General features: G+C 39.3%; 1 protein-coding gene across 1 annotated transcript in view; it reads left to right on the forward strand.

The window, feature by feature from the left end:
- The window catches only part of crppa (CDP-L-ribitol pyrophosphorylase A), a 249,821-nt gene that overhangs the window by 112,331 nt on the left and 122,703 nt on the right, over positions 1 to 14,787 (forward strand). Inside the window, exon 9 of the mRNA XM_043689823.1 lies at positions 1,501 to 1,632. Within this exon, the coding sequence (XP_043545758.1) occupies positions 1,501 to 1,632 (132 nt within the window). The remainder of the gene's footprint in view (positions 1 to 1,500; positions 1,633 to 14,787) is intronic.

Consider the following 14,787-nt stretch of genomic DNA (forward strand, 5'->3'; position numbering starts at 1 on the left):
TCAGAAAAATATAAAGGTGACATTTACCCCTACCGAGGCCATGAATGGGGAAAAGAAATTCCAACATAATTATTTGTTTAGCAAATATTTCCAGAGTGAATTTATTGTAACTTTCTGAAATCTGCCCATTTTGTTTAAACCTGGGAGCACAAAAGATGCTTCCAGTTGCAGAGTTTGATACATAAATGTGAGTGAAAATTAAATAAAAAATAGAGCTAAGCACCTATAAAAGGATTAAGTATGCTTCATCAGTGAGAAACTAAAGAACAATTTGCATTCCATGGTAACTGGAATAGAGGTAAAAGGCATGCGATAGAGCAATGACGGTGAAGAATGTGATGGAATGATTAGGTAAGTAGATGAATTTTTCACCTCCCAAATACTATAAATGCCAGAATCAGAGCAGATGGAGACATTTTATTTTGGAAAAATATGTTTGTAAGCTGCATTTTCATTCACGTTCGACCATCCAGTCTACCCTGGCTGAGGCTGGGGTCAAGCAGGTAGCTTCAAGGGATATATTCCTCCATATTTCAGGCTTTTTTCACCAAAGTATTTTTCTGGGAAAATATCTGCCAATGAAATCCCAGTGTGGTTCCATAATATCAGGAACTCAGTATCTAGCGCCTTGGAAGCAAAATCTATGTATTGGCACTCTGGGAAATATGGTCATGCTCTAATATCTGTCTCCATCTATCTGCTCATATTTCCACCTCGGCTTCAGTATAAATACTATTTTCTTCCTAGTTCCTATCAGCACTGAAGAAGCACTGAAGCACTGGACTCAAAACTTTAACTCTGCTTTCTATCGGCAAATGCTGCCAGATCTGCTGATTTCTCTCTTTATTTTAGATTTTCAGCAGTTCTTTGTTTTCTTATGTTGATGCTGTAGTATGTTGTGCCAGATATAGACGGGGTAGATAAAGATGAACTGTTTTCCCTGATTGAGGATTCTGGAACTAGGGTACATAGTCTGAGAACTAAGGCTAGATGGTTTAGGAGGGATGTTAGGAAGCGTTTTACATACAATGGTTGGTAGATGTTTAGTACTATCCCACAAGTGACCGTGAATTCTAAATTAATTTTTAGTTTTAAATCAGAGGTCAAGAAAGTTTTGTTGAAAAATGTATAAAGGGACATTGAGTAAAGACCTATGTTAGGAGTTTGGCCACAGATCAGCCATTATCTCATTCAGTAGAGGAACAGGGTTGCGGAGCTGAATGGCCTACTGCTGTTCCTGTGCTCCTATAAGTCTGACATTTTGCACTTAACTGTGCATATGTTGACAATTTTAGAGGCTTATTGACGGTGAACACTGACAGATTTCATTGTCAATATAATTGCAAAGCCTGGGCCATTAGTTTCAGTATTAGAGGTGATCAACATGTTCTGAGTTTATCTCCACTAGTAATAAATAAGTAGTTTTGGCCTTTATTCCTGTTTTCTTTGACTTATGACAAAAGCATTTACGTATATAATTTTGGATTATTTTTACTATAGGTTCACCCGAACAATTTGGAAACTTCATCTCCCTGTGTTCAAATGGAAGATTTTATCAGCATCAAAGAACTGGCAAAGGAAGCAAATAGAAAAAATATCTTAATTTTTAGACTGCTGTTGAATTATACCCAGGTAGGGATCTTTTCTTTCTGTTTTAGTATTGTGTTATAAAGAAGACAGTAACCTATCAAATTAGACACAATCAATATGGTAGCATTGTTTCTTGATTTCTTTTCATGGGCTGTAAATTTGTACTTCCTATGGCCTTAGCACATTACATGGAAGAAAGTATTGGGAACATTTTATTATTGAATTGTGTTGACTTTACATTAATATACTGCGTGATATTTTGCTGACCCATTATTACCTTTGATCATTATCAGTGACAACTTGAGAGTGAATAAATCTCAGCTTTAAATCCTCCTTTTTAGTATCAGTTATTTGGCAAGGTAAACTGTTCACTACAGTTATCAACTTTCTATTTTGTTTTCCTGGTTGTATGTGCTGGGCTGGAATTTCATGGTCCTAATTGGGACCAAATGGAGGTGGGATTGACATTAATAATTGGCTCTGAGCAGTATTCTAAAAGTTCCACCTCTGTTCCTCTCTTTGACCATTTTTATGTAAGATTCTGGGGAGAGAATGGGGCGTAATTGACAATGTTCTGAGGCATGCTGAAAGGCCATCTTCCATAAGTCTTTCAATTTTCAGGGAGGTTGATGGACCCGACGAACCTTTGGATTTTACACTAGCTACATCAAGCATAAACCATGAGTTGAAGGCATCAGGTGTTTTTAAAAAATGGTTTTGTCCTCTTAACAGTACATCAGGAAATGCTGTAGCAGGAGTTGTATATGTTCATTTAAGGTGTATCATGAGAGTGCTGTGATTGGAAGATATTCCACACCTTCAATGGGTGTACAGTTTTGGTCTCCTTATCTAAGAACACATAATCTGGACATTGAAGTGTCCAGTGGCTGTCCACTTGGTAATCCCTGACATGGTGAGATGTTGTTATGAGGAAACATTAAGGAAATTGGTTCTGTATTCCCGAGAGTTTTGAAAAATGAAGAGTGACTTAATTGCAAAGTTTTTACAGGGTATGACATACTGAATAGGAGGCATCGTCTCAGGATAACAACATTGGAATCTGTGGAATTCTCTGAACTCTCATGTCCTGAGAGACATGAAAGCTCAGTCATTGAGCATGTTCAAGACAGAAATTGATTGAATTCTGGAAGCTTAATGACATTATGCATTTTGAAGATGATGCAGGAAAGTGTCACTGAGATGGATGATTAGCCATGATCTCACTGAATAGTGTAGCAGACTCAATAAGCTGAATTGCCTACTCCTTTCCCTATATTTCTACATAAATACCCACTGAACAATTTGTTTACCAGATTACTACTTCTGACTATAAATATAAAAAGTCTTTCAATGAATTTTTCAGAAGTTAATCTAATACAAAATCTTTGAGATATTAACAAGAAATCACAAGGTAGATAAACTATTTCACAACTAGGTGACAAAGTCTGATAATTAGGGTTAGACCATGCAGGAGAGATGTTAAAAGCACTTCAACTAGCATCAATTGTTGTTTTTATTCTGAGGTAATTTTTTTGCTTAACAAAGGTAAAGGGATATGAGCCAAAGGCAGGTATATGGACTTAGGCCATAGATCAACCATGATGTTAATAACTGGGAGAACAGGCTTCCGGGGCCGAATGGTCTTCTCTAGTTCCTATGCTCATACAATGAGACAGAGTTAATTTGGATGGATATCCTTATGTAAAAACAATGTGAAAATGTTTAATCTTTTTCATTGCGTTTATGCTTTCACCTCAGATGTCTGCTGATTTTAGAAATTCTGAGGTCAGTTTGTTTAGTAAACTCTTGGCTGCAAACATCCTGCACCAATTGTCTATTCACTTTACATGTGCTGGCCTCTCTTTACACAGCCAGTTTGAAGAGTCCATTTGCTTGCGGAATTTTATGAGCTACTCAATAGCTTCCAGCCGATATAAAATAGCTTGTGAGTTATTTTCATAAAGTGATAATGAAAGAGTAGGAAGAGTAGAATTATGGGGTATTTAATTAAGTATATAATTAAATCATCTGAATATAGTTCAGTCCATCTGAATATAGTTCAGTCTTTGCTGCTGATACCATTAGAAGGCCTGACTGAGTTTTTTTAATTGAGAACTGAAGTGGGCCTTTTAATCTGTTTATTCCAGCACCACTTTACTGCCTTTCCTGTTGTTAGGCCAACCTCCAGACTGACTCAGGCAGGACTGCAATGGCAGTATCAGTTTCACATCCTGACTTGCACCTCTGAGAAGAAAGTCATGGCACTCTGTGTTATCAATACAGGATATGGGGTAGTAGTCTCTATTTGATTAAAGCTATGATTTCTACTTGTTATTAGTATATGATATGAATGTTAGTCTTGAAATGATGATGCACTCAGACAAGCAATTTAAATTATCCACTCCATACTGAAATAAAATGAGTCCTGATCGCCGGTGGACAGTAGAAACTAGCAAATAATTGAAAGACCCCAGTTCGTCTTCATTGTTGTGCAACGTTGTTAATACGCCACCTCTCAAATGCCCATTTCAGTTTTCTTTAGTCACTTTCTGTTTGCTGCAGAAAGGTCAAAGGCTGCTGCAATCATGAATTCCATTCCTTTCCCAGTGATAATGATTTTGGACCCCAAAATTACAAGAAAGTAATACAAGAAGATTTTGGCTTAAACTGAAATACATTGGTTTATTAAATCAACAAAATCATAGTACAAGCCCTTCTTGATTTGGCTGAAATGTACACTCATCCATGTGCTCATTGTTGCCAGTGTTGGTTGTAGACCTGGATGTGGAGGTGACCCGTCCCCATCCTCCTTCACCTGATTAATGCCCACGCTTCAATGTTGTCCTTTCTTATAGTGATAGTAGAAAATCTCATCCATCAACTGATGTGCTGGCCCACATCTTTGCCATTGATGTCTCTGCCCGGCATAGGCCTGAGTGAGCTATCCAAAAATTGCTTTCAGTTGCTATCCTAGCTGTGGATCTCTCTGCTAAGAATGCAAGTGTTAAAGGCAGACCTGAATAACTTGCCTGTGCCAATGAGCAGAGCACATGTTAAATCTAAATCTAAATGTTTATACCATTAGCTGCTATTATAATGTGGGTATACTACACTTCAGATATACTGCAATTCAGTAACTAAAATGGAAATCTGTTTAAAGAGACAGGCTCAGTTTTGGTTTTTCATATTGTCATCTCCACTTGAGAATACTGAAGATGAGTTTGCATTCTCCTGTGGAGCTCACGGACAGTACATTACATCAAGGGGCAGTTTTATCTGATTCACATCTGTGCTGGGCCATGTGACAGGAGTTGATGACTGCTGCATTGGGAGCCTCCAGATGATGGATCCCTTCAGTGCTGTTTAACCTAACTGTCAGAGAAACATGTCAAAGTTGGATGAAAGAACAAAAGTGCTGTCATCATGACTTGCACCGTTTTCCGATTACCAATCTGCTGGATAATTGAGAATATCCAAGTGACGGTGTGCATTGCAAGTATATTAGGTTTAATTGCTCTTCATGTTGATATATTTCTGCTGTGAACTTCCATTGATTACAAGGGCAAGTATGTACATTTCTCAATAATTCTTCAAGCTCTACACTAACTGGGTAGTTGGTGGCACAACTCATTGATATAATATGAGATTACTTCACAAAGTTGGACATGACCCATCTTGATGTAGACCTTAAGAGAAAGTGGTCAAAGTTAGTAACCACAGGAAAATCTGAAGCTGGAAAGGGAAGAGAGAAATGACACTTGATAGAATTGATATCTTTATTGTTGAAGTTGGTTAAAAAGAAATTAGCAGTATTTGCAAATTGATCAACTGATAAAAAGAGGGTATGTTATAAATTGTCATGCTACTCAGCCTTCTGAGCCATAAATGATTTTTTTCAACTCCTATATTAGTGCTGATTGAGCTAGTTTTTAAGGGCTGATTTGATTTGTTCCATGTATAGTCTCTAAGATTGTACCTTGTTTGGGCCTGAGTAGTCTTGTCTCTTCTTCCTGTTCAAAATTCTAGGCACCTGTCTTGATCAAAAGCAAGTTGAACTTTATAAAAGTTAGACCAGTTTGTTGATACCTTTCCTAACAGTAGGAAGTCTTAATGCCTCAACCACATATGCTTGGCTCATTTCCAAGTACTAGTATCTACCTTAAGTTAATTTATCTTTGTCATACCTCTATTTCATTAAATTAAGCCAAATATGAGAATCTGACAGCTGTGGTTTGTTGTAACAGATTTTTGTGGGAGAGAAGTCATTGTTTATTCAGGGTAAGGGTCAATCACTAATGACAGAATGACTACCTATACAGGATAAGGGTGACTATACAACTGTACAGGTCTACTGTTCAGGGTTAGGATCAGCTAATGTATAAGTGTGTAGATTCATGAAATGGTAACAGCACAGATGGAGGTAATTCGATCAATCACGACAGTGCTGGCTCTCTGAAGAATCAATTCTCCTAGTGTCACCATCCCCACTCTCTCCATACAAGTCTGTGCATTCTTCCTTTTCAGAAGTTCAGCTCTGCTACTGTTTTCCTTGACAGGTGCACGTAGGATTTAGAAGCAGGAGTAGGCCATATAACTTTTCAAGCTTGCTTCACCATTCAATAAGATCATGATTGGTGTAGTTATGGTCTTAGCTCCAGTTTCCCATCTGCTCCTAATAATCTTTGACTCTAGTCTATTAAAAAAAATCCAGCACGCTCCGCTTTAAATCATTTGAAGACCTAGCTTTCACCTCCTTCTGGAGAAGAGAATTTCACACTCTAACGATCCTCTGAGAGGGAAAAGCAATCTCTTGATTGTTGTCTTAAAAGTAGGCCTCTTCCTCTGAAGCTATATTCTTTTAGTTTTGGTAGCCTCTCAACAAAATATCATCTGGCTATCATCCTAACCAGTCTCCTCAACACCTTGTACGTTTCCAGAAGATCATCTCTTAGTTTTCTAAACTCCAGTGTGTCTCGACCTCATCCATCCAACCTTTCCTCATAGGATAAGACTACATTCCAGAAATAAAATCTGAGAGTCTTCACTGAACTATGTCTCAAGCAATTGTATAATTTTTTTCTAACAAAGGAGGCCAGAACAGTACAGACTCCTGCAGCAAGATGTCCTGACTTTTAATTTCCATTCTCCTTGCAAGAAACAACATTCCATTTGCCTTCCTTATCCCTTGCTGTGCCTGCCCCTCTGTTCTATCAAAATGAACAAGTTCATAGTTACCGACAGAACATAGAACAGAACAGCACAGTACAAGCCCATTGACCTTCAATGTTTGTCAGCCTTTTAGCCTACTCTAAAATCAGACTAACCTACATACCCTTCATTGTATTATTTTGCATGTGCCTATCAGAGGGTCGCTTAAATATCCCTAATGTATCTTGACTCTACTCCGACTGCCGTCAGTGCATTCCACACACCCACCACACTCTGAGCAAAGAACCTACCTCTAAAAAACCTTCCTCCATTCACCTGAAAATTAAACCCCTTCATGATATGACATTTTTGCCATGGGAGAAAGTTGCAGGCTATCCACTCTATCTATGCATCTCAACATCTTGTACACCTCCTATCAAGTCACCTCTCATCGTTCTTTGCTCCAATGAGAAAAGCCCTAGCTCCCTCAATCTTTCTTCATAAGATATGCCCTCCAATCTGGTCAGCATCCTGGTAAATCTCCTCTGAACGTTCTCTAAAGCTTCCACATCTTTCCTCTTAATGAGGCGACCGGAACTGAACACAATATTCCAAGTGTGGTCTAACCAGAGCTGTAGAGTAACCTTGCAGCTCTTAAACTCAATCCCCTGCTAGTGAAAGCCAACACACCATACGCCGCCTTAACAATCCTATCAACTTGGGTGGCAACTTTGAAGAATCTATGGACATGGACCCCAAGATCCCTCTATTGCTCCACACTTTCAAGAATCCTGCCTTCAACCCTGTATTCTGCATTCAAATTTGACCTTCCAAAATGAATCTCACCACATTTTTCCAGGTTGAACTCCATCTGCCACTTATCAGCAATCTACAACAGCCTTCCACATTATCCATGACTCCACCAATCTCCATGTCATTGGCAAACTTTCTAACCCACCCTTCCAAGTCATTTCTAAAAATCACAAAGAGCAACAGTCCCAGAATCGATCCCTGTGGAGCACACTGGTCACTGAGCTCCAGGCTGAATACTTTCCATCTACCAGCACCCTCTGTCTTCTATAGGCCTGTATCCCTCTTTATAATCCATCTGCAAAGTGTTTCTCACTCATTTAATGTGTTTCTATGTCTTTTCAGACTCTGTATTCTCTTTCAAAAAGTACTTTCTTGCTTATCTTGGTGTTACTGGCAAAATTAGTCACCGTACATTTGGTCCATTCATCCAAGTTATTGATATAGATTGTATGTAGTTGGGGCTCAGCACTAATTCCTGTGATCCTTCACCAGTGATAGCTGGCCAACCAAAGACTCATTTAGCTCTATTCACTGTTGGTTAAACAACCATTTATCCGTGCTAATAAGAGTTTCCGCTGTTATCTATATCTTAATGTGAGTTTATTTTTGTTGTTAAAGACCTCCTCTGCCCCTTTAGTCAATAAAGTGGCCATATGCCCTGGTGGGGAGTTCCTCCAATTAATTTTCTAGTTGTGACTTTTCATTCAACTGGAAATCTCTTGAAATAGCATATTTGCATGTTACTACAACATATTTCTTGACGGTTTGATAAGTTTCCTGCATTTTTTTCTTTCTGCAATTTGATCTTGAAGTTGATTGTGAAGATTGTAATTTGAAAGATCGATTTTAGTGCAGAGAATTTGGTCTGACATTATGGCAAAACCGTAAGCTTAATCTATTTTTGAGGTATAAAAATGTGTTTAGTATTTTGAATAACAGAAGGATTTCCTTTTCAAGAGCTCATTTCTGTTTGGGATAGTCTGGAACAAAGGCACAGAACTTTAAATTAGAGGCAGTCAGTTCAGTGAATAAGTTAAAATAAGCATTGCTAGAATGTGGAACTTTCTTCCCCAAAAAGCAGTATGTATTATGGAACTTAGTTACTCATTCTCCAGTGGGATAACTGACTCTGACTTTGGGGATGGACTGATGTTTGGGAACCCGCCCCTCAGGAGCAATTGGCTTTTTATCTAAGCTAATTTATGGTAATTTTTTTTTTAACCTGCTGAAATCTTATGGTGGCCCCGCGTATTCTCCCAAATTTGCTCTGGTTGCAAGTTTTCCCTGAAGGCCACCTGATAAATGATTAGATAAGATTAGATTAGATTACTTACAGTGTGGAAACAGGCCCTTCGGCCCAACAAGTCCACCTGACCTGCACATCTTTGGACTGTGGGAGGAAACCAGAGCACCCGGAGGAAACCCACGCAGACACGGGGAGAACTTGCAAACTCCACACAGTTAGTCGCCTGAGGCGGGAATTGAACCCAGGTCTCTGGCGCTGTGAGGCAGCAGTGCTAACCACTGTGCCACCGTGCCGTCCAAACTTGCTGTCGGGTTCACCAGTAATTTTCTAGGGGATCCTTCTTTCAAAGCCACTGAGTGCCTGATGGAGGAGCCCTGCATTGGGCAAGGGGCTGACAACCACCCTGCTAACCTTGCTTCCGATTCTCCTCCACATGACCCCAGCCACACCTTCCCCAAAAGCGACAGTTGTTCAATTGTTCGGTTTATGCCCTAGATGGTTATGCTTCTGTTCAGTAAAGGTATTAAGAGATATGGGCCAGAGGCAGGTATATTGAGTTAGGCCATGCATCAGCATGAATGGTGGAACAATCGTGTGGGACTGAATAGCCTACTCCTAGTCTTGTGTTCCCCATAGCCTGCAACCAGCTCAACTCATCTGACTGTAGCAGTAATTATCAGTAAAGGCCTCCTTCCTGCCTATAATGTAGAGCTGCCGGTGGGTCTCGGTTCTTGGCATGAGGAATTCTGCCTTACTGGTGAGTTAATTATGTACATGTGATAACATGGCTGAATGCTACAGCATAACACTGGGTGCCTATTGAGGAATTGAAATAGTTTCTTAAGGATCCTCCCTAAAGCGGGCTAAAATAAGCATTAGAGTTCAAGCATCCTGTTCTAAGCCAGTGGTTGCTCCTATCTACTAAGGTGAAATCTATTACGCTTGGATCCCAGATGCAATTCCCTGAATTTGTTATGAGTACACAGATGATACCCCCTATTGTTAAACTCCCAGATGAAGAGAGATTAACAAGCTTCCATTTCTTATTCACTCATCCTGTTCGTGTGACAAGGTTAATTTACAAAGGATCACTTCCCTTGTTTTTTTAATTCGATTCCCTACAGTGTGGAAACAGGCCCTTCAGCCCAACAAGTCCACACCGACCCTCCAAAGAGTAACTCACCCGGACCCGTTTCCCTCTGACTAATGCACCTAACACTATGGGCAATTTTAGCACGACCAATTCACATGCCCTGCACATCTTTGGACTGTGGGAGGAAACGTGAGCACCCGGAGGAAACCCACACAGACACAGGGAGAATGTGCAAACTCCACACAGACAGGCACCGGAGGCTGGAATTGAACCTTGCACCCTGGTGCTGTGAGGCAGCAGTGCTAACCACTGTACCACTGTGCTGCCCCACAGATACTTTTTCTCCTAGGCACAAATGAATTTATGTTTTAAAATAAGCCTATTTTATTAAAAGACCAACCAGACTTTCTTGCATTAATAGGGAGTGAGTATATTAATTACTGAACTTAAAAGAAATTAATGATGGAACACACATGCACACAGGTTAAAAATAAGAGGTGAGTTCAAAAAGATAAGAATTGAAGGAAAAGGCATACTTTGCTTCTAAGATGTTCACAAAGAATGAAGAGTCAAAGATTTGTGGTGATTGCAGTAGAGGTTACTGGTGGCATTGATGTTTGTAGTTGCAGAGTTGATTTCAATATCATGAGTTTTGCAGGTTGATTGAGATTCTGTTGTTCTAACACCGTGTTTGAGTTCCATGGTGAGTGAGAATCCCTTTCTTGTCCTGTAATCTTTTGTCCAGCTGTGTAGTATCTAACTTCGACTACTCAAAGTGAGAGAGTCTGCAACACAAATGTGACTCACTGCCAATTCTTCAACTATGAACTTCACAGCTTGTCAATCTTTACACACAAGCTGGTTCACATGAGAACATTCAGTCACACTACTACACTCCAGTAAGGTTGAAAAACTACTTTTTAAAAAAATCTATTCCACCCGCTCTCTGCTTGTTCTTCAAAGGAGAAAACATGATTTGTCTGCAGTTTGGGACATAATTTTCAGGGAAAGGGTTTGCTGTTGAGCAAGGAGTCATCTGCCCCTAAATACTTTTTAAAATAATACGAGATCACTATCCAGTCTGTTTCGTCTTGCCTCTTTGAAGGGTGGTTGTTGAACTTTTGTATCTTTAAACGTGATAATCCATGAATCTTTTTGCAGACAGCCACTTAATTTTATATCCACAGTCATTTTCAGCTGTATCAGTCCTCTTTTAAAAAAATACTGTTATGACATGGTGCTGAACCCCTCTGTTAAGTAAACCAAACATCCAGAAAAGTGCACCTCACCTTGTAATCTGTCAAAGTTTGAGTGACACAGAACTCCCAAATTCCACTATTTAAAGAAAATAATATTAATTTACTCTTTAACTCTAAAAGTGGACATTAAACAACAGATATTCACCACTCTAAGCCCCCCTTTCTCTTAACTGTTTATTACTTATGTCCAACTCTATTACAAAATGCTATTTCAATAAAAGAGTTATTAAAATTACATCTCTCTCTCTCTCTCTCTCTCGATCGATCGTCTCATTGCCTCAATGTTGGCAAAACAATAAATTCAAACTCAATTGGGTTTTAGTCTCCTTGGGCATAATTTAACTTGGTTAAATTTGAATTCTTCTCAAAACAGCAACCAACTTGGGTATCAGTTTCACAGCCAAACATTACATATATTCAATTTTCAGTAAACTCTGAGACTGCTAGTTAGTTATATGACAGCTGCTTGTACGCTCTCAGTGCAAAACAGCATTCACTCTGTCTCAAAGGTATAGTACATACCTTCAACTTCATAACAATACCTATTGGAATTACACATTAAAATGTCCACATACTTTGGGGTTCTGACCTGTCGTCATGACACTTGAGGCCACAAATGCTTAATTGTCTGTAAAATGCTTTACTTTTGTCAAAAATGCAACCCCATGTTAGAATACATATATGTGTAAGTATCCGATTCAGGCAGAATTTGGCATGGGTATATTGTCCTTGAAGATGAATACCTACTTCAGCTGTATGAAGGTCCTGTTACACCTCATGGAATACAGTGCTTTAAGGTTCACCACCACCTCTGGGCAACTGGGGATGAACAATAACTTCTGGTCTTGCCAGCAACACTTAGTCAGTCGCTAAGTAACTTCAACAATGTAACACCTTCAAGTGAGATGAGGGCAAGATAAAAAGTGATGGGAAAAGGGCAAAAAGCAGCCAAAGTTGCTTCCTGAGATCGGATGCTGGAGGTATTCTTTTCACAGAGAATTATTGCATCATGGAATATTTAAACAGAAGTAACAAACAAGGGAAAGCCTATAAGATATTCAAAACCAAATTTAGTATACACTTGTAAAAGAGTAATATGACACAATGAAAATTGAGATTAGAATTAATTCCTGCAGTTTAAGAAATAAATGTGGAGATAATGGTTCTCCTGCAGTTTTGTTTATTTGATTTTCTGCTGGTACTATGTCTTTCATTTGGTTTTACACACTCAAACAAATTGAGTAAATCTAGAATTGGAATGCAACATCGAGTCAGAGCATTGTATAATTAGCAAGGATTGGAACATAACTTGAATAATCGGCACAATGCCTCATTGTGCCAGGGACTCTGGTTCGATTCTGCCCTCAGGTGACTGTCTGTATAGAGTTTGAATATTTTTCCTGTGTGGGTTTCCACCTGGTGCTCTGCTTTCCTCCCACAGTCTAAAGATGTGCAGGTTAAGTGGATTGGCCATACTAAATTGCCCATAGCATACAGCGATATGCAGGCTGGATAGATTAATTATTGGAAATGCACGGTCTGAGGAATAGCGTGGGGGAGCGAGTCTGGGTGGAATGCTCTTTGGAGGATCAGTGTGGACTCGATGGACCAAATGGCCTGCTTCCACACTGGAGGGATTCTATGACTCCTATGATAAATGTTGCATGCTGAATGCTTCTTTCCTTGATTGCAATTAATTCTCTGTCAAAAATTTCCTTTCTAATCAATTGTACTTAAGTCTTGATGCATATCTATTCTACCATCTGTAGTAGAGTTTTCACTGATGGTAAAAACACTCAAAAGACTTAACAGTTTGAACATTACCATAATTAATCTGTAAAAATGAAGGATTGGTAAATCTTCCAGACTTGGCATTTGTCCAATGGATTCTGTAAGCACGTCTTTTAATTTCCTCTGGTAGACTGTAAAATTATAATTACACGCTAAATATTACCATTGCATTCCTGAGAGATTAGTTCCTCAAGAAACAGATGTTTTTAATGGAGAGACCTGCGAACATTCACTTAGAATGTTAACGAATTATAGTATAAGAGAAATAAAACCGATCTGTATTTTATAAGTTCAGCATGATAAAACTGGTTCCATTAAGTCTGTGATAAAGACAAATAGTTTATAAGCTCTAATGCAAACATGCTGCGAGAGACGTTTTTCTGTTTCTTGTTTTGTTGAATATTAGTGCACCAGAACACCTCAATTTGGGGAAATGTTTGTGTAATCCATTTTCCTGTGTTATATACCAAAATTATGCCCACTCTTCCCCATAATTACACTTTTTGTAACCTATCTTTAATGTACTTTCTTTCCTCTGTTCTAACCTGTTATTATAACATTTTCTACTGCGTTTATTCACTTACTCTATCCAGCTAATTATTTCCCCATCCTAATTGAAGGCCATTTTGTAAAAACCACATGTGAAACTAGATAAAAGGGGTTTGGAAATATATGCTGTTTTCTGTTCCAAGCAAGGGATAACTTTATCAATGAACTGTACATTTACTACCTGTGAGCATGTTCTGCAACCTATAAGGAAAAGCGGAATCTAATTTACTGCAGTCTGAGTAACAATGCGAAGTATGCTAGATAAATATATTGCTGAAAATGTGTTGCTGGAAAAGCGTAGCAGGTCAGGTCATTCCTGAAGAAAGGCTTATGCCCGAAACGTCGATTCTCCTGTTCCTTGGATGCTGCCTGACCTGCTGCGCTTTTCCAGCAACACATTTTCAGCTCTGATCTCCAGCATCTGCAGTCCTCACTTTCTCCTCGTAGATAAATATATTCCCAAAACTAACCAGCTCAAACTGAGCAAAATGAAGTGAAATGGATTAGCAGACAATTTCATGTTGAAATAGAGGGGCAATGACCTGTACAAATCCTGCAAGAAGAAAGGAAAAGGGTGACTAAAAAAATTGTAGAAACAGATTGAAAGGTGATCAGATGGGCAAAGAGAAACAAGGAATGAAATGTAACAAACGATGCCAAGCACAACAGAAAACAAGTCTTTTAGTCCCACAACAATGCGACTGAGAATGTATAAAACTTGCAAATTGCCTGCAGGAGGGGATAATAGATGAGCTGCATAGTCTGATCTTAAAGTAGGGAATGAGAAAGTTGAATGAGACTTATTGATTGAATCTATTAAAATAGCTATGTTCCTCCAGTACAGAGCTGTAAACAACAAAGCTAATAGCACTTTCAATTACTGTATATCCTTCCACTCCCCACCTCTTCCTCCGCGACATTGATGACTGCATTGGCGCCACCTCGTTCTCCCGCGAGGAGGTTGAGCAATTCATCAACTTCACCAACACATTCCACCCTGACCTTAAATTTACCTGGACCATCTCTGACACCTCCCTCCCCTTCCTGGACCTCTCCATCTCCATTAATGTCGACCAACTTAACACTGACATTTTTTACAAACCCACCGACTCCCACACCTACCTGGATTACGCGTCTTCCCACCCTACCTCTTGTAAAAATGCCATGCCGTATTCCTAATTCCTCTGCCTCCGCCGTATCTGCTCCCAGGAGGACCAGTTCCACCACAGAACACACCAGATGGCCGACCACAATTTCCCTTCCCACGTGGTTAAAGATGCCCTCCAACACATCTCGTC

Source organism: Chiloscyllium plagiosum, chromosome 5, assembly GCF_004010195.1.
Source record: "Chiloscyllium plagiosum isolate BGI_BamShark_2017 chromosome 5, ASM401019v2, whole genome shotgun sequence".
NCBI classification, from domain to species: Eukaryota; Metazoa; Chordata; class Chondrichthyes; order Orectolobiformes; family Hemiscylliidae; genus Chiloscyllium; species Chiloscyllium plagiosum.